A 21,349-nucleotide genomic window follows, 5' to 3' on the forward strand; every position below is an offset into this window, starting at 1 on the left:
TGGGGATCATAGTGCTGGTGTCACCACTTCCCAAGTCATAACTGAAGTAGGGCAATCCGTTTTTCAGCTGAACTGTAGCAAAATCAGCGTGGTTGATCCGTGCCATGTAGAAGAGCAAGCCTGATTCAGCTTCAGTTCGCACTTCGAATTCAATGGTGAGACTGTGAAATAAAAGTATGCAAAATAAAACAGGAAGAAGAGCGTTCTTACCCCAGCATAGGGCGGCATGGGGTCACGGTGCCTTTTCATAAAGGATGCACACATGCTTAGTCACTCAGTCCTGTCCAACTCTTTGCAACTCCATGGACTGTAAGCCACCAGGCTTCTCTGTCCATGGGATTCTCCAGGCAAGAATACTGGAGTGGGTAGCCATTCCCTTCTCCAGGGGATTTTTCCAATTCAGGGCTCAAACCCTAGTCTCCTGCATTGCAGGCAGATTCTTTACCAGCTGAGCCACCAGGGAAGCCATTTCATAGAATATAGCAAAACCTTTTCAGAGGTGAGGACTTTCCAGGTCTGCTGAGTTTCTAAACTGGGCTTCTCGGGATCAGATAAATATATTTCTATTCTTTACTGCACTCAGTGAATTAAAAAAATCTCACCTCATATATTAATAAATCTAGTTAATTAAACTTGAGTAAACAAACACTTAGTACTTCCATTTATCAGTTCTTATCTAATATCTCAGAATAAATCATACCGGTTTTTAACTTTGGTGTCATCGAATGCAATTGCAATGTGACTATTTCTCGAAAGCCCAAACTGTTTGCTCCCTATCAGGAGAGCTGGTTCTGATTCTGCTGCACAAGGACCCTGTAAAATACCAAGGAGAGAAGAAGCAGAGATTATGGACTCCACTCTTTAAAATGTAATGCTGCTGTCTAATGGTTTCTTATATTTCAGTTTGATGTTCTCACATAATCTCGCTTAAGTTTCTGAGAAATAAAAGCGGTCTCTGATTCATCTCTGTAATCTACTGCATAGGAGGTACTTCCTATTAAATGTTCCATAAATGTGAAACCGTTTTCTTATACTGTACCCTTGAGTTGCCAAAGGCATGTGCTCAAAAATATGCATTGATTAATTCATGTTTCCACCATCCTTTAAAGTGTTAGTTGCTCAGTTGTGTCCAACTCTTTGTGACCCCATGGATTGTAGCCTGCCAGGCTAATCTGTCCATGGAATTCATGGAATTATCCAGGCAAGAATATTGGAGTGGGTTGCCATTTCTTTCTTCTTTAAGGAAAACTATTATTTATACTTCTGAGAAAACTGGAATTTCCTTCTCACTTCTACTTCACTTATGAAGAGTTATCTGCTTAGAAGATTGAACAGGGAAAGTGACAAGCTAGCCTCTGCCGGGTTATGAGTGGAAAAATATGTTCTTTCTTCCCCTCCCCGTTTCTGTCTCCCACTGTCTTACTTTTTCTTGAAAATTATCAGTGCTAGAAGACTTCTGTGAATTTAGACTTTCAAGTTGGTGTTTCTCCACTTGCAAGTCAGCCATTCAGTCCCTTAGCTTGTTGCTAGGCAACCCAGCACAGTTTTTAATGTAACCCACCATATACCATTTCAACTGCCACTGTTCAAAGATCAGCTTCCTAGGGTGCTTACAAGGGAGACCTCGCTGCAGGGCTAGCTTCAGAGGCAGGCTACTTGTGCAGTCACTGAGCTTAATGCCCTGCTGTCATCATTTTGAAGTTCTTAATAATTTTTGAACAAGGTGCCTAGCATTTTCACTTGGCTCTGAGCTCTGTCAATTATAAAGCCGGACCTGGCTGGGTGGACCTTACTTGGCTACAGTAACCCTCAGCTCAATAGATAATCAAGGCTTCTCAAGTTACCAAAGCCACCTTTCCCTGGTCTCTATTTTCACAAAATAATTCCAAGTACAAGCTGCTTAAGAAGTCTTTTAGAACACGAAGTACACAAGAAAATAAATAACCCGCATGCTCTCAACAGCACATCTGTTTTTAAAGATCTTCACTTAATAGCACTGGATGGGCCACTGCCCCAGTGCATGCTGAGTCAGCAGAGATTCTCAAAGAGCCCAAGGTGGGCTCTGGATACAGAAAGCTCTTCCCAGAGACTGTACCTTGGAGATGAGTCATCAGTGCACAGGAAATTTTTCCTTGATGAGGAAAAGCCTTGCCCTCTTTTCTCTTGAGCTTAGTCAAATGGAGCACTCTGCTACAGCAGGTAAAAGGCTTTAAGTGTTTTAAAATGCTGTAAAATTGGCCTTTATGGAAGTATTTCCCCGACCTAGCTTCCCAGGAGATGGTCAGTTACAAAGAACAGACTGTGGCTCAAATTCACACAGATATGCAAAAACTCAGCGGGCAGAACAGAAAAATGCTATCTATTCATGCAGCTGACTGGGCCTCTCTTGGAATCAGCACATGGCACATTTCTTATTACACTGCCTGCAAAAAAGAGCCCACATGGAAAGATCTTGGTAGCTTAATGTCTCAGCCTTCAATGATGCTCTTAATAGAACTGGATCATTTATCAGCCTCTCAATATTTTCTGTAGAGACGACTATCACAACGTACGTAAGTAGCCTGCAGTCCTCCTCAGAAATCTTGAAGAGAATCTGACCTGCTGGGAATCCATCAAGTGGAAGGATTTAGCTAAAGCATCTCTAAACCCTCAACTCTGAAAACCGAGGTCTTTAAAAGGTCACTTTATGTGGAGGAATTAGGGAACTATAATGTGTAGCCCTAAGGGCTTCCCTCATTGCTCAGTTGGTAAAGAATCCACCTGCAATGCAGGAGACCCTGGTTCAATCCCTGGGTCGTGAAGATCCCCTAGAGAAGGGATAGGCTACGCACTCCAGTATCACCTTCTTTTATAAAATTGGCAGTTGAAAGAGGACAGAGAAGTACCAGTGTAAGAGAATTTTCTGTGTATCTGCTTTAGGATTTAAACGCGAAGACAATTCTGCAACAGTCTCTAGTCTGGTAATGTTTCTGCTGCAAGCCTCAACGCCTCCTCTCACTTGGTTAAGGGAGATGGGATGGACTGTGTCTAAACTGCTTTCCTGCGGGCAGATCTGAACCCAGGCCTGACGTTCCCAGAAGGTTACCTGTCCTATCTCCTCTTTCTCCTCCCTCAAACCCCTCGGAGGGCAGAGTGCTCACCTGGCCACTCAAGCGGCTCTTTTCCTTCCAACCACATTTTGAAGAGGCACCACGTGAGATGGGATAGAAAGTGCCCAAGGTTTGCACAAGACTAAAATGATTTTGTCATTAAAGACATTTTCAACCCTGCTTCCCAAAGAAATTGAAGCTAAGGGTCTTCTAGTGAGATAATTTTAAGTAACCTTTAAAGAATAGTTGTTGCAAGATGAATTGTTTTCCTTCAAGCCAGTGTGAACTCGAGGGGAGGCATCATCTTTATGGACGTGACTTGTGTTATTTTGGAAAAACTGATCTCTGAAATGTGTTAAAACAATGATACAAATATCAGGGGATCATCAATCTCAGCATGTTACAATCCTGCCACCTTGTGGTGACTCTTTAAAGTACACATGGGGAAAATAGGAAGGGATAGGATGTGCTTGCTCCATGTACATCTCTGCTTGGCAGGTGACAAGATGTATGCAGACAGGACTTGGGTGGGGAGTCTAAACATGGCCATGCACCTGTTGGGAGCAGCAATGCGGTTGGAGAGGACTCTGAAGGAAGCTGTGCTTCCCGTAGCCACGTTTAGGCAAGTGGATAGAGCCTCGGATTGGCAATGGAGCTTAACATTTTCACCTTCATCCTGTTACTCAATTAATTTCAGATCAGAATAAAGCAGGGGTCACTTCCAACTGCTGACTTTTGGGTGGCATTTAGAAATGTGTTATTGGATTCAGAATGACATATGATTGGTGGATAAACGTTGCTTGACTTTAGATTGGTGCAGAGTAGAGACTTTAATTGTATTGACCAAAACTGGCATCTCTGTTCTTCAAAGCACCAAATGATGAATGATTTAAAAATTGCATAATCGAAGTACAGTCTGCAAAAATACTGATTCACTATGCTGTGTACCTGAAAATGATGTAATATTGTAAATCAACTATACTTTAATAAAAATTAATTCAAAAAGTAGCATCATTTTCTTCTTTCATGAGTCAAAAATTCTAAACAAATGAGGGCTAAAATGACTTCTTCAAAGTCGGATGCATCTTTGTGATGCTCTTCTTTTGGCATGAATACTAAGCAGAAGATAATTTTTATGGTACAGACTTTAATATTCTGAAATATAAAACCCCTGTTCAAGTTTTTTACTGAGAAACTGAGTTATGTTAACTCTCTGAATATAAGCTCTTTTGGTAAACAGTGGGCATTTGCAGTTCCATTTACACACTAATGTCTGAAAAGTAATTCTTTGTGGTATGGAAAATGTATGTTTCCCCTTTAAATACATATCAGTATCCACTCAATTTATTGGCCAGGACTGTACTTAGCTTTTAAAGTCATAGCATTAAATCTGCAGGAGGAATAGCTTTCTTTTGCTCTATTCTTTTCTACTTCTTTTTCACATCTCCCCCAAGAGCCCTGAACTGCAGGGACTCCTCATGGCTATTTATCCACTCCTCTTAGTATTTGCATTTTAGACTTTGAAATTCAAGGTTCAACATTCCAATAAACTTCAAGTTTAAACAAACAAAAAAGAACAACCATGCAGCCAGTGCATTGTATATAAATTCACACAGGCTACATTGGTTGGAAAGACTTGGTATAAACAGCATATATGCCTGCAGGGAATTTGTCACATTTTGATAATTTTCTGTAGTACTAGAAGTCCACACTCTTATCTACTCTTATCCTTGGCTGTCCTCCCTGAGAAACATCCACAAATAGAAGATGCAGAAATGTTTTGTTGTTGTTTTTTATCCAGTGCTAAACAGGCTAAAGAATAAGAGAGCAGTATGAAGAGAAGATCAGAGAAGGCAATGGCACCCCACTCCAGTACTCTTGCCTGGAAAATCCCATGGACGGAGGACCCTGGTAGGCTGCAGTCCATGGAGTCGCGAAGAGTGGGACATGACTGAGCGACTTCACTTTCACTTTTCACTTTCCTGCATTGGAGAAGGAAATGGCAACCCACTCCAGTGTTTTTGCCTGGAGAACCCCAGGGACGGGGGAGCCTGGTGGGCTGCTGTCTATGGGGTCGCACAGAGTCGGACACGACTGAAGTGACTTAGCAGCAGCAGCAGCATGAAGAGAAGATAGCTACCACACTATCAAATGAGATATTATGTGGGAGAAAAACATGCGCTCTGATCTATGATGTTCTGGCATGTATTAATAATAGGATTGACATAATCCATTTCACAGGGCAGGGCTTTCTCAAAATACTCTTAAATTGCCCTGGAGGAGAGTGAACATTGTCCTTCTGCTGTAAGTTGCTGGTAGGGACAGGTGTGACGTTGTAAAGAAGGAAATGAAGGCAACAGAATAGGAGAGGATGCTGTCAACTGTGCTGGAACAAATAAGGGACACGTAGATGGGTAGTTGCCACTTCTGGAATTAACGCATAAGTCTTAACTCTTAAATAAATTCCTAAAATTCTGAATTTTGATTTAAAAAGAGAAAATGGTGAGAATTGAAACTGATAGGAGACTTGAGAGATAATAACCATATCATGTTGGAGTTTGTTTAAAAACAGAATGCTCACCCCCTTTCCCTAACCCTTGCTCTCACCTTAGAAGTGTGAAAGGTTAAAGTAACTAGTTTTCTTAGAAGAAGGTTGGAGTGTTACTGTGAGCAGGTACTTTGCACACAGTGTATAATCTAGGCCATAATAATCCTTGTTATGCCAAGAGAATCCACTGGTCATAGCAAATACTCTTTTTCAACAACACAACAGACAACTTTACACATGGACATCAATCATCAAATGGTCAATACTGAAATCAGATTGACTACATTCTTTGTAGCTGAAGTTGGAGAAGCTGTATACAGTCAGCAAAAACAAGACCAGGAGCTGAATGTGGGTCAGACCATCAGCTTCTTATAGCAAAATTCAGGCTTACATTAAAGAAAGTGGGGAAAAACCACTAAGCTGGCCAGGTATAATTAAAATCCCTATGGATATACAGTGGAGGTGACAAGTAGATTCAAGGGATTAGAGCTAGTACACAGAATCCCTGAAGAACTATGGACAGGGGTCTGTAATATTGTACAGGAGGCAGTGAACAAAACCATCCCAAATAAAAAGAAAAGCAAGAAGGCAAAGGGGTTGGTTGTCTGAGGAGGTTTCACAAGTAGCTTAAGAAAGAAGAGAAGCAAAAAGCAAAGGCAAAGGGAAAGGCACACCCAACTAAACACAGAGCTCCAGAGGACAGCAGGGAAAGACAAGAAGCCCTTCCTGTGTGAACAATGCAAAGACATAGAGGGAAACAGAAGGGGAAAAGATTAGAGATCTCTTCAAGAAAATTAGAACTACCAAAGGAAACTTTCATCCCAAGATGGGCACAATAAAGGACAGAAACTGTAAAAAACCTAACAGAAGTAGAAGAGATCAAGGAGAGATGGAAAGAATACACAGAAGAACTGAACAAAAAAGATCTTAATGACCTGGATAACCACGATGGTGTGGTCACTCACCCTGAGCCAGGAATTCTGGAGTGGAAGGCAAGTGGGCCTTAGGAAGCACTGCTGTCAATAAAGCTAGTGGAGGTGACGGAATTCCAGCAGAACTATTTAAAATCCTAAAAGACGATGCTATCAAAGTGCTGCATTTATGTCAATTATATCAGCAAATTTGGAAAATCCAGCAGTGGCCACAGGACTGGAAAATGTCAATCCTTATCCCAGTTCCCAAGAAGGGCAGTACTAAAGAGTGTTCAAACTACTGGACAATTGCATTCATCTCCCATGCCAGCAAGGTTATGCTCAAAATCCTGCATGCTAGGTTTCAGTATTACATGAACCAAGAACTTCCATACGTCTAATCTGGGTTTAGAAAAGGCAGAGGAACCAGAGATCAAATTGCCAACATTTGCTTGATCATAGAGAAAGCAAGGGAATTCCAGGAAAACATCTACCTCTGATTCACTGACTACACTAAAGCTTTTGACCTTGTGGATAAACAAACTGTGGAAAACTCTTAATGAGACGGGAATATCAGACCATCTTACCTGTCTCCTGAGAAACCTGTATGCCTATCAAGAAGCGATGGTTAGAACCTCATATGGCTGTTTATTGTCACTGATTTATTTAAATTATATGCAGAGCATGTCATGAGAAAGGCAGGGTTGGATGAGTTACAAGCTGGAATCAAGATTGCCTGGAGAAATATCAACAACTTCAGATATGTGGATGATATCACTCTAATGGCAGAAAGTGAAGAGGAACTAAAGAACCTCTTGATGAGGGTAAAGGAAGAGAGTGAAAAATCCAGATTAAAATTAAATATTAAAGAAACTAAGATCATGGCATCCGATCACATCACTTCATGGCAAATAGAAGGGGGAAAGTTGGAAACAGTGACAGATTTCCTCTTCTTGGGCTAAAATCACTGCAGATGGTGACTGCAGCCATGAAATCAAAAGACATTTGCTCCTTGGAAGAAAAGTTATGACAAACCTAGACAGCATATTAAAAAGCAGAGACATTACTGACCAGTCAAAGCTATGGTTTTTCCAGTAGTCATGTATGGATGCGAGAGTTGGACCATAAGGAAAGCTGAGCACGGAAGACTGATGCTTTTGAACTGTGGAGTTGGAGAAGACTCTTGAGAGTCCCTTGGACTGCAAGGAGATCAAATCAGGAAATCAACCCTGAATACTCATTGGAAGGGCTGATGCTGAAGCTGAAGTTCCAATACCCTGGCCACTTGATGCAAAGACTCATTGGAAAATGCCCTGATGCTGGGAAAGACTGAAGACAGAAGGAGAAGCAGGCAACAGAGGATGAGATGGTTGGATGGCATCACCGATTCAATGGACATGAACTTGGGCAAACTCCGGGAGATGGTGACAGATAGGGAAAGCTGGTGTGCTGCAGTACATGGGGTCATGAAGAGTCGGACACAACTTGGCAACTGAACAACAATAACAACAATCCTCAGAGTAAACATTATCCTCTTTTTCAGTAGAGTTTCTTCCATTTAGAGAAGACAAGGCAGTTACTCAGTGAGCCCCCTGAGTTCACTGAGTAAAGGCAGGCGGGCTTCAGCAGATGGGCAGGCAGACCTCTGTCATGGATCACTTGGATTGAAGACCTGGTTTGTTTCCTCAGTGACTCTCAATGTGGTTGAGCTGAGAGGGGCTCACACAGCATGTGTCTCTTCCCCAGTGAGGAAATCAGCTATATAACTGGTGGTTGTGGAGAAATAAATGCAGAAAAAACATTTCTTTCCAATTCATCTTTTAAAACATTTATGAAAACAAAACACACTTAAGAATATTTTTTGAAATGATGAAAATCATCTCTGGGCCATATCCATCGTCTGCTGTTAGCATCTGATGCATTTTTCGAAAAGGTTTTTCTTATGTGTTTTTCTAACTATTGCTACAGATACAATGATGCAGAATACAGAGTCTTATATCCTGTTTTCCCCACTTAACATAATGTCAAAAGTATGTCATTTTATATTGTTTCGATTGAACGATTTTAAGTACAAGAGTATGGTGACATATTAAAACTTGCATTTTATGGATCTGTTTTCACACTTCCAGGTACCACTAACCTGCATGGAGATTAACAGTGTACCCTGCCATGCTTCTAATTTTCCATCTTGGAAGGTAGCCAGCTGTGTTTGCAGTCCATACTTGGCATTTATCCTGACTGACCTCCTTGCATATTTGGTTACTGTGCTATTTATGGTAATGTCTACTTTCTCAAATACGTCTCTCAGTTTCTGTTTCTCTAGTAGGCTCTTAATACATATTTGAAATAAATATCATAAAATAAATGATGATATCTTACCCATCTTTGCATTTTGTAGGCTCTTAGTAAATATTTGTCATAAAACATAGCCTTTAAAAAGTAGATACTTCTCTCCACACACACACACAAATAATGAATGAAAATGAAAGAAATCAAATTAAAAAGAGGAAATATGTATGGTTCCATGATTTGAAACTCCGAAAATATGGTACAACCCAACAGCGATGAAAGATTCTAAAATACACAAATTTGACCACATGGTTGTAAGTATTACAATGTGAAAGTCTGATGTTCTGTGAGTCTTTCTACACCAACCCACAGGACTGTTACTCAACCTCTCTTTTACTTTTGTCTTCTCTATCAAGTGGATTGCTCTTTTTTGTAGAAGTTAAATACACTGCTGAGAGAAAACTGGAATTAGAACAGAAGGTTATAAGAAAATTTAAATGAGTTAAAATCTCTAGTCCAGATGCAAAAGGATCTTTGTTTTCAGAAAAAGGAGGCAAATATGATCTCTAGAAACCATAGAAGGATATGCTTGAGATCTCCTAAAAGGTTGTATTTTAGAAACACAACTAAGAAAGGTGATCACTAAAAAGAGAAAAAGAAGGGCAACTGGTAGGTCCAGCAGAGTTATTCACCAATAAACCAGAACAATTCAATGTTTACTGGCTGAGGGACCCGACTCAAGAGAATTTTAAAGGCCCTCAAGCTTTTGGTTGACCAAATACAGTACTAACGAGGAACTAATGGCATGACACATCTGCTTAAAACATTAAAACCTTCTCAGGTGTATTAGTAGAATATGACGACAGACCAGTGGAAGGAGGCACTCTGCTGTCCTCTGAACTGTGTACTCCAGTTTGAGTAGTATGGTCTGTTCTAGGTGCCATATTTTGAAAAGATATTTCAAGTATAAGAATATTACTGGTGGAAATAACAAAATTAGAAATTAAGAAAAATGCTTGAGATAATGGAATATTTAGTCTGGGAAAGGAGAGCACAGCTGTTTTCAAATGCTTGAAGGGATGTTAGAGAAGATAAAAACTTAATGTGTTTGGCTACAGAAACACAATCATTACATGGAGGTTATAAGGATGTGGTTTTACTTCATTATAACCAATGGCTTTCCTACAACTAGAGCCTGCCCTATTACACTGGAAGAGCCTTGTCAATGGAATGTTCAAGCAAAGTTTTTAAGTCCACATCAAGTATATAAAAAGATTCATGTATTAAGATGGCAATTGGACCAGCTGGTCTCTAGGGCTTCTGCTTTTTATAATTCTAAGTTAGTTGTTCAGAATTTAGGATCCACTTTCCTATAGAATCCAAATGGATATCTGCATCCAGTGTCTAAAAAGCTCATTTTACCCACAGTGTTTTTAATTCTTTAATTGACTTGAGACCAAGGAACAGATAGGAAGGATAACAGTTCAGAGAGCGGTGTATGAGGGAAAAGGGGTGGGGATCATTCACCTTCCCTTTGCTGGGATAAGTCTAGCATAAAGCCATATTATGGAAGCACTAAGGAAACATTCTAAAATGCGTGTGGCAGATCTCAGTATGTCTTAGGAGAAAAACATCTCCTTGAACTAATCCCCAAATGACTGATAGCCTTTCACTTGCTAGCTGTGCTGTGTGATCACAGGTATTTTCTTCTGTGAAATGGGGCTAATAATACTTCCAACAATATAAATAAACAAGAAATGATTAACAACTTGTGGAAATCAAATGAAATAATGGATATACTATGCCTGGCAGAGTACTGGACACATACTAGTTACTTAGTAAATGCAGAGAATTCGCACAGTATCTGGGGCTTCCCTGGTGGCTCGGTGGTAAAGGACCCACCTGTCAATGCAGGAGACAAGGGCTCAATCCCTGGTATGGTAAGATCCCACATGCTGCAGGACAATTCAGCCCATGAGTCACAAGTACTGAACCTGTGCTCCAGAGCCCAGGTATCACAACTACTGAGCCCATGTGCTGCAATAACCGAAGCCCGAACGCTCTGGAGCCTGCGCTCTACAACTGCAGAAGCCACCGCAGTAAGAAACTCATGTACTGCAACTAGGGAGTAGCCCCCTTTCACTGCAGCTAGAGAAAAGCCCACAAGAAAGAATCTTCCTACAGTATCTATGCGTGCATACCTTTTCTACTTTTCAAAGAACTTCCACATATATTATCTCATTTGATTCTTATAATAATCCCATCATTAGGCAATGTAGGTATAATATCCACATTTTACAGAGGAGGAAAAAATGATGATTGGAATAAATGGCTGGTTTGGCTTCTCATTTAATAAATATTTCTAGTGACAATGAGCACACCACTCAGCAGAACAACTAATTCCATCATGAAAACTAACGAAAAGAACAAAATGTTGGAGAGTTCCAAAATCTGCACTCAAGGTAACACGTTCCACCTGTCAACTGGCAAATATTATAAGTACGGTGCGTGCGCTGTCAAGAGCAGTGTGAGATCTTTGGTGGTGAAAATGAAAATGTGTGTAACCTTTGGAAAAAGCAATTCCTGTATACGTGTTGAGAATCTTGGCTATATTCTTCACTTGGCCTCATAATTACCCATCGAAGAATCTGTTTTTAGAACATCTTTAGAAACAATGAGAAAGTCTGATGTACAGAAGTGCTGATTAGAATACAGTTTCTTGTAGTGAAAACCTCGAAATGCTCTAAATGGTAACCGCTCAGTGAGCAAGACATAGAACAAGCTGTAAAGGCAGTGTCACCGTGATAAGGAATCAGATTGTACAACCAGACCCACCAGATTAAAATTCCTATCCTTCCACTTACTGACTGTGTTTGGGTTTATTATTTAGGCTAACTAATTCTTAATTAACTCAGCTAAAAATGGGGTGATGGGGTGTGTGTGTGTGTGTGTGTGTGTGTGTATATATATATATATATATATATTTTAGACAGCTGTTAGAAAAATTACTTATAATATTGGATAGAACCTGTTTAAAAGCTGTCACTATGATCATTACTATATGGTAATTATGCCATTTATTAAATGTTGAGTATAATGCTACGTGTTTAACAAACATCTTTTAAAAAACTCTATACTCACTGTACAGATGAGTTAACTGAGGGGAACAGATTGGCTAAGTAGCTTTTCCAATTCATACAGATGTGCTGGGATTTGAACCCAGGCAGTCTGACTCTGGACCCACGGTCTAATCAAGGATATACTTACTACCTTCCATTCTATGAAGTATTTTTTTATGTCTCTCTTACACAAACATACACATACATATACATCATATTAGACACACACATTGGCAAGATGTTTAGAAACAGTTTCACCTACGTACAACTGGTTTTTAAAAACAGAATACCAAGTTGTATACATGATATGAGATCTACTATGTAAAATTCAAATAAAAGGGGCTGAAAATCGATATGATTATCTCTGGGTGGTGCTAGTATAGGTGGATTTTATTCTTGATTCCGCAGACATTTCTGTGCTAACTTTTCAACTGAAAACATGTGCCACTTTATAAACAAGAAGATGAAAGGAGACCATAAATATAAATGAAAGTAATTCAAGGAAGACGTAAGGAGAATAGGCTTTCATAGACAGGTGACCCTTCCTCTAATTCTAGCAGTAGAGTATACTAGATATCCTGAGTAACCTTCTTTCAGAAAGTGACTACAAACACAGGGGTAAAATGAGAAAGCAATGGGATGTAAACACCTACGTGTGTCAGAAACGGGGTGGGTGCAGGAACCGCTGGGGTGGGAACCAGCTCTGGCTGGGTAACTGTTTCAGCTGTAACTGCTCCATCTTCCTCCTCAGGGGGTTTCTGATGGGCACAGCGACCAATGTCTGCGTTTTTGAAGGATACAGGCTGTGCGAAGTCCATAGGGCTAAGGGAACATAATAAAAATTCAATACTTTCTCTTAATTTTCATTGTCCTGCTTCCCTACCATTACATCACATTTCCCCTTTCCCCTTTAAAAGGTCTCAGTGCAATTAAAAATTTGACTGGAAGATCTTCATTGTTTCCCCTCTCCCCCACCCCATGGTTTTGGATAATGTAGATGCAATAGCAATCCTCCTATGGGAAAAAAAAAAAAAAAAAAGAAAAAGAGTAACAAGGAGATTGACTTACACAGAGTTTATAACAAGGTTCCATATACAGCCTTCAAAGGGAGGAATATTTCTGAGTGGGGAAGGTTGAAATTCAGGTGGAGCGCCCCCAATGAAAAGCTTTTTAACTTCTATTGCCTGTTCCACGGTCAGATTTTGCATATGCTTTCTGTCTTCATCCACTTGAACAGTGAACATGCTGATAAAATATTGAAAGTAAACAAGTGTAAAACACACAGTGTCCTATACAACCAGAAAGCAAACTCTCCTGCCACCATGCACCCCTTCTTCCAGTAGCTTTTAAGAGAGCCAAATCTGATGACTAGGAACTTGTCACTTAGCAAATGATATTGTTTCTTGCCCCTCTGCCTCCCTTGTTAGCTCTCCTAGAGAGTTTCTTGAAACAAGGTAGTGGTGTAGCTACAGCATTAGCCTCTGGTGGTGTTGACTACAGTGGTCCTACATGTGAGCCGGTGGAGTGGAGGCTTCTGTATGGGGTTGTAGTGTCTAATCGTATGAGGCTCAGTTGGTTTAGCACAGCGGTTTAGCACAGCATGGGGTCACGTTTTGTTTGGCTCTTTATTTCTTGGTTTGTGCCAGCTATTATCTTCTTGCTAGGGGACAAACTGTACTCCTGAGAGCTTAGATTGTAGGAATCAACAGCAAACGCTTACAGGATGTTTTATAAAGAATGTAGCTGCTGGCTTTTGAATGGAAGAGGCAGGCTAGAATGCCAGGCTAATTGTTCTCTGCAATGATTTTCTTTAGTGGCTGTTTCATTAACGTCCCTAATTTGCCTATGAGAGATAACTTACACATTACTAATTGAGAACCTCATGCTACTTATTCACTCTGTGGATCCTGGGGAAGAGAATCAGGAGGCAAAGAATTCTGCTGATGAAAATGACCAAAGGCATTTTCTCTTTTGTTCTAGAAGCAGGTTTTAAAACTTCAGTCCCAATAGTCAGCATGGGGCTCTTAGTCTTAAGTGTTAGTCAATAGCCCGAGGATCATGAATGGGGATTACTACAAACTAATTCACATCTGGAGAGAAAACCTGAAATATTTAGTCAGCAAACTCAGTTCTAAAATGTTATGTTACTTGATTTTATAAAGAAGAAAAACCACACATAGAGTTAGAAACAATAAATCAGGGCAAAGATGGCACTGAAATGGCACTGAACAACTGGCCCACGCTGGGACAATTCAAATGTAAGAGAATAGAACAAAGACCAGATATTGTTGTGGCTTAAAATGTCAGAAACATCTTTCTAACAAATATCTTTTAAAAAACTCTATATTCACTGTACAGATGAGTTAACTGAGGGGAACAGATTGGCTAAGTAGCTTTCCCAATTCATACAGATGTGCTGGGATTTGAACTCAGGCAGTCTGACTGGACAGATGCTCTTATCAAGGATATACTTACTACCTTCCATTCTATGAAGCATTTTTTATGTCTCTTTATTGCTCAGGTGGTATGGAGGGAGCAGATTGGATTTAGTTTCAAAGGCAAAATAGGGGGAACGATATATTGATGTTTTGCCAGACTCTGGAAGATTGTGTTGGCAAAATTCAAGAGTTCAACCTTATTGCTAAGAATGTGGGTGGTTTTATGAGACTTTTAGAAAACCACTCACTTCTGGGTATGTGGGACTCATTGAGAAGTACCCCTCATACTCCCCCCCCCCCTTTTTTTTTCCATTTGCTAAAAGTAATCTCCTATATGCCAGTGTTACTTAGGCTTTGAATGAAGGGTTTAAGCCACTATTAAATACTGTCCGAGGACAGCAAATCTCTGCTTTTGATTAGAATTTTTAAAGATCCAGAGGCTCTCCTCTTTCTCACATGGACTCTCTCTAGTCTGGTTCTGCCCCTAAAGACCACAACAATGGCCCTTTCTTACTGGATCACAGGGTGGAGATGTAGAGTGAGCATGAACTTTCAGAAGAAAGAGTCTGGACTTAAGCACTAGTATGAACTACCTGCCAATGCGGGAGACATAAGAGACACAGGTTCCGTCCCTGGGAAGATCTCCTGGAGGAGGAAATGCAACCCACTCCAGTATTCTTGCCTAGAGAATCCTCATGAACAGAGGAGCCTGGCAGGCGACAGTCCACAGAGTCACAGAGTCGGACACAACTGAAGCGACTTAGCACGCATGAAAGCTTACTAGCTGTGTGACCTTGGGTTAGTTATTTAATCTTGCTCAGTCTCATTCGATTCTTTTATAAAAGGAGGATAAGAACCCCTACTCTGAACCACGGAAACCATTAATGAAGGCATTGCACTGAGGTTGTATTCCTTAATAAGGACACTGTTAAAGGACTACAGTTGAATCCAGTTTGTATTTTACAACCTAGGAGCACCAAATCTAGGTCATTTATTTAGCACTTTGTAAAGAGAGAAGCCACGGGGCTTCCCTGGTGGCTCAGACGGTAAAGCGTCTGCCTACAATGTGGGAGACCTGGGTTCGATCCCTGGGCTAGGAAAATCCCCTGGAGAAGGAAATGGCAACCCACTCCAGTACTCTTACCTGGAAAATCCCATGGATGGAGGAGCCTGGTAGGCTACAGTCCACAGGGTCGCAAAGAGTCGGACATGACTGAGCGACTTCACTTCACTTCAAAGAGGGATATTACATGTCCTTTATGATTCTGGTGTGTTTTTTAAAAAGGATTTATTCAAAAATTCTTTACTGTGGACCCACTATGCCCAAAAAGCATTATAAGAATCATTACAATACTATTAATATTGTGATATGTCAGCTATATTTCCTTAAAATTTCAATAGTTGAATCTTAAAGTTTTATAATATTTTATTACTTATATTCAATTATTTGTATGAAATATTGATCTAAGATTTTTTTTCAAATCACTATCAAATGAACTGCATACACGGTAAAGATATTAAGAGAAGTGCCCTGAAATTTACAATTTACATGAAAAGCAAAACCTGAAATTTTTAAATTGAACATATTTTGGATGGTTAGAAAGAAATAATCAGGTTGCAGTATTCAAATCTTGGTCCCATTCTGGAAACCTCAAATTACTCCTGAAATATTTGCTCCAACTTTGTGGTCTTTAGCCTAATTCTGTCCCTGTGTGAAGAATGCTTTCATGGAGAATACCTATGTGCCTAAGCTTCTACTCCAGGCTCTTAGGGTTTACTGTTTTTATCCAGTTAGAACTACTGGCCATTTAGGTGGACTTCAGGAGGAAGATCAGAGGGCCAAGCAGTTATAAAAGGCAGAGGATCACTGGAGTACTAGGGAATTAGACACCAAAGTAAAGGAGGTGAAGTCTTTGCAGAGGGAGGAGTAGAGAAGGAAAGAAAATGAGAAAGGAAGCATAAAGAGAGTAAATACTGAAAAGCTTGCCTCTCAATTTGATAAAAATCTACTAATTTTATGAGGCAGTATTGTTTGAGGAAAGGAAACAATTGACATCTACAGTCTAAATAGTATTGGAAGAAAGCAAGTATTTCCAAGTTAACAAGAGTCTCATCATCAACATCAAGTAATACAAACCTCTGAGGTCACAGAGGTGAGAATAAATACCTAGCAAGCACAGATGAGGTGTTAAAGTCAAGTATATCTGGGCTTAAATCCTGCCTGTTATTTACTAGCTATGTGATTTGGGGTAAATTAGTTAATATTTCCTCATCTGCGATGAAAGGATATGAATGCATATCTCATATATATTTAGAATAACTAAAGGACATAATTTTTGTAGTATTTGACACAGGGCATGCCATAAAATGGATATGAAGCATTAAACTATGTTTCTAGGTGATGTTCTTCGGGTCATTAGTGATCTCTGGTTAATCAGTTAATTGAAGCACTTGCTTAAGGGATAGGTAATAATTGTTTTTTGACCTCAGAGTGCTGAATGAGACATTATGGTGGCAGATGAGCTCTTGCTTTGCCACAGAGTGTAGTGACAACACAATATGTCTAATACATTATCCTTTAATTAATAGAGAATGGCACAACAGTTTGTTTATATGGCCAATTAACTGAATGACCAGTTTTCAGGGATGTACTATACTGAGCATAATCAAATAAAGGTTGGATGGATGGCCAACAGCTGTGAAGCTGGCATACTAAAATACCCCTCTTGAAGAGACACCTGTGAAAAGGACACCTTAGAATAACATCAAAATGCACTTGGGAATGTCAGAATCCTTTCCCTACAAAATAACATATTTTGAATGATTTTTTGGCCAACTATATTTCTCAGATCTGCATTTGCTTCTTGAAATTATTTAAAAACCTTAAAAAGTTTTTCCTACAATGAGAAGGACTAACATTTGGCAAAGGACCTGAAGTAAAGTCTAGAAGACTTGCAAAATCAGTATTCTAGAGCATTCCTTAAGGTTCAAATGAGAACATTCAGTTTGCATTTCTCTTCAGAGACCCTGACTACAATATGTGCCTAGAAGATTAGTAAATGTTCTTAGTTTGTCCAAATATTGATCCCTCATTTGTCTTAATCATGGTTTCTAAACATTTCAGTTAGTAGATACTCCGTAATTGACTGAGCATTAATTCAGCCCAAAAGATAATGCTCTATATAACAGAAAAATGCAAAGCAAGGAAAGTTTCTTTACTTACAAGACATTGTTATTACTTATTTAAACTATTGTCCACACAAGAGGATGATTAGAAAATGGTCGACTTTAAGTAAAGAATAACATTTACTTGCTTGAACTTTTGCTATGCCTTCATACTGTTATATTCAAAAGTACTGTCTATGTTTTGAGGTTTCATCAAGCTTGATTTCCGGTTCTTTTCTATGTTTTCAGTCTAGATGGATCGTTGGCTTGGAGGTCTGAAGTCTCTGGGCTTCTGTTTTTCTCTAATTGTCTTTCTAAACTCACTGTGCTTGTGTGCTTGGTTGCTCAGTCATGTCTGACTCTTTGTGACCCATGAACTATTGCCTACCAGGCTCCTCTGTCCATGAGATTTTTCAGGCAAGAATACAGGAGTGGGTTGCCATTTTCTTCTCCAGGGGATCTTACCCTCCCAGTGATAGAATGTGCATCTCCTGTGTCTCCTGCTTTGCAGGTGGATTCTTTACCTGATGAACCATCAGGGAATCCCCTTATCCGAGCTGTCATACACTTTGATGGAAAAAAAAAAATCAAATAACAAATGACTTCCTCAATAAAGTAAGTATAAAGTACTTCAGCATTCTGAAAAAATAAGACATCGGCTCATAACACTAACAGCCAATTCCCTGACTCAGGGCTGGGAAGCAAGTGCTCTGGTGGATCAGCAGAGAGGCAGCCTCTGTGCCCTGATGGCAAGACAGCAGCCTCTGCCCTCTCTCAACTCTGGCCCCTCACAGAGCTGTGGTGCAGGGACCCTGCACACCTTGGCAGGGGCCAGGTGTGAGGCCCGCACAGAGCAGGGCTCCGTGGGTCCTGCAGCTGCTGCCCTGCTCTGTATTTGTGACAGATTTCTAAGCAGCAGCCATAACTGCCTTGGAATCCGAATGAAATGGCAGCTGCCAAAGGCTGCGGGCCCCAGCTGAGCTGCTCTGCGCCGTTTCACCACCCACATATGCCTTATTTGAGAAGAGAGTATTTGAGAGGTGCAGAGGGAGAGATTTTTCTTAGCTATGGCTTCAGAAGATGCATTTGGTTTTCCAGAGGTGAAGAGGAGAGCTGCTCAGCAGAAAAAACGTTAAGAATAAAACTCCTAAGGGTCAAGGTAAATGAAGTTCCCAAAGTATGAAATATAAAGAAGATAAAATTAAGCTACTTGACACTTCAGCAATGTGTCGTCTGTCCATACACACAAAGGTCCAGTTAAGGACTAAGGCGAGCAAAAGTTCGTGTTAGTTACGACAGTACAGTCAGTCGCCAGAACTGTTGTTACCCTCTAGTTCTCTCTACATGAACAGAATGCTCTCTCCCGTCGTGAAACAGACTCGGCTCCGGTTTGACGACAATTTTCCTCATTGTGCGCGCCCCTGTGGAGAGATGCACTTCCAGCCGGCCCTTGTTCAGGAAGATCGCATAATAGGCCTGCAACAGCAAATGGTTATTGAAGACGAAAGGAGTCTCGTCTACGACCTAGCTTAGTTACCTGAAAGAACGGCAGATTCATCTGCTCTGTGAGCTTACCTGAGAAGTTAAGACTCAATATTTTCTTACAGAGTATTTAAAGCAGCTGGAAATAGCTTTACAATCACTTACCATTTCTGCTTGTTAGGTGATGTGGAAAGGGAGATAGTAAGAGAGCCATCTCTGCAAAGCAGATTTGCGATGCTGAAAGGAACAGCTGTGCTCGCATTGGGCTTCTAATTCACAAAACCCATCAGGAAACAAAGGGGGTTAATAAAACCCCTCTCCCTTGCATTCACAGATGGACAGCTAGCTTCTGGAAATCAGGTCTCACTCCTGCCTCAGGGCATTTTGAGTGTTTAGATTTCAATTCCTTCTCTAGGCTGGTGGAATGGATTGTTATCACCAACACCTAACTTGTCTCCCACATTTAGAAAGAAGGCAGACAATTTTTCATCCATAAACACGACTGCTTTCTTCTTGCCACTGTTACTATAGCAACAGTGTAGTTTTTTGAGATCAGTTTGTGAACCCCAGGGAAACTGAATGCAGTCCTCATCCCCAAAGCTGACACCACTGCGTGCTCCTTTTCAAGTGGAGCAAGGGGCCCCCTGCCACACACGATCACTCGGTCCTCCGCGAGTCACCACAAGGCGGTGGAGATGGTTTCAGTCAAATATCACAGTGTCTCCAACAGTTTGCAAAATCAGCTGTGTTGCTGCGTGTCCCATGCAAAATGCCCAGAGGACCTGGATCAGTGTCGCCATCCATCAGAAAGGGGCAACTGCCATGTAAGCACTCAATTAAAGTTGTTTTTTAAGCTGATTGAGGTCTCAAACCCCGTTAGCAGAACATAATCACAAATGACCCTGTGAGTATCAAAACTGGTAGCTTTGAAAAATAAAGTATGTCATTTAACCAGTTTGATTCTACAACAGAAATGAATTATTTATTTAATATTGTTTCCTCTTTCAGACAGCAATAACAGTGAGATTTTAAAACAGATATTAAAAAAAAATATTCACTAAAATGTTGAAGCATTAACATGTTATTTCTAATTTGTACTATAGCACTTAATATTTTCTCATTTTAATTGTTTTAATGAAAAAGTTTTATTTTAAGAACTATCCTGACAACTGATGATTCAAGCCTATTCATGTGGTTCTGATGAGGAGAAATCTGAAACTGAGAGGTGGTATTTAGTTACTTGACTGTGATCCAGGGCACAGATATCCTTTAGTGAAAATCTATCTCAGAATGTTTGATCTGGTCCTTTTATTATAATAACTGGCTTATTATTTAAATTTATTTAATAAATTTTTTGTATTTTGTATTAAAAGGCAAAGACTTTAGGAGAACATTTATTTTTATCATACTTATTCCATACTTGTTATGCACAATATAAAATGAGATAGAACATTACTTCTTCTCCCTCTAATTTAAAAAAATGTTTTTTTTTCCCTTCCCAAAGAAATTCTTTTCTTCCTTAAGGTCATAGGTTATCCTTTTACATTTTCTTCTAAACATTTTAAAGTTTTTTCCTTTCATATTTAAGACTTTAATTCACTGGGATTTAATTTTCTGTTTAACATAAAATAGAAATTACTTCATTTTTTTGTCTAAATGGATAATGAATTGCCCCAGAATCATTCACTGAAAGGTTCACTTTTTTCGCTGATGATGTGCAATGCTACCTACTGCCAAATGTCATTTCCATCTATACTTGGCTCTCTCTCTTATGTTCCACTGACACAGAGTTATCCATGTATTAATGCTACACAACCATGATTCAAAACTGCTAGAACAGTCTTCCAACTTATTCTATTTCATAACTTTCTTGGACTTTTGATATTAATTTTAGAATTTGTTCTGATTTACAAAAAGATAAGGTGATATTTTCATTGAAGGCAAACCTACATATCATTTTATGGAGAACTGGAATATTTTTAACACTGAGTCTTTCCATTAACATAATGACTTTATTAAGTAGTCTGTTATACATTTTCAATAAATTTTATAATTTTTCCAGTATAGGTCTTATGTTTGTTTTATTTCTTGTTAAATTATATATTTTTTCTTGTGCTATATTTATTTATTCTTTTTTTATTGCATCGGCTAAGACCAGTATGAAAGAAAAGTGTAAGTGAAGTTGCTCAGTCGTGTCTGACTCTTTGCGACCCCATAGACTGTAGCCTACCAGGCTCCTCTGTCCATGGGATTTTCCAGGCAATAGTACTGGAGTGGATTGCCATTTCCTTCTCCAGGGGATCTTGCC

The 21,349-nt window shown here is 39.8% G+C and overlaps 1 protein-coding gene across 3 annotated transcripts in view; it reads right to left on the reverse strand.

Moving 5' to 3' along the window:
* LAMA2 (laminin, alpha 2) overlaps positions 1-21,349 on the reverse strand; it is a 705,371-nt gene that overhangs the window by 11,790 nt on the left and 672,232 nt on the right. For 2 of the 3 annotated variants that reach the window (XM_010834646.1, XM_010834644.1), the window contains 5 exons: positions 18,887-19,035; positions 13,025-13,201; positions 12,610-12,778; positions 701-813; positions 8-161 (listed from right to left, as the gene is read on the reverse strand). In XM_010834646.1, the coding sequence (XP_010832948.1) occupies positions 8-161; positions 701-813; positions 12,610-12,778; positions 13,025-13,201; positions 18,887-19,035 (762 nt within the window). Of the gene's footprint in view, positions 162-700; positions 814-12,609; positions 12,779-13,024; positions 13,202-18,886; positions 19,036-21,349 lie in introns of all 3 variants that reach the window. The other variant, XM_010834645.1, reaches the window with a different exon arrangement.

The sequence above is a fragment of the Bison bison genome, unplaced genomic scaffold (assembly GCF_000754665.1).
Source record: "Bison bison bison isolate TAMUID 2011002044 unplaced genomic scaffold, Bison_UMD1.0 scf7180017864035, whole genome shotgun sequence".
Taxonomy (NCBI): Eukaryota; Metazoa; Chordata; class Mammalia; order Artiodactyla; family Bovidae; genus Bison; species Bison bison.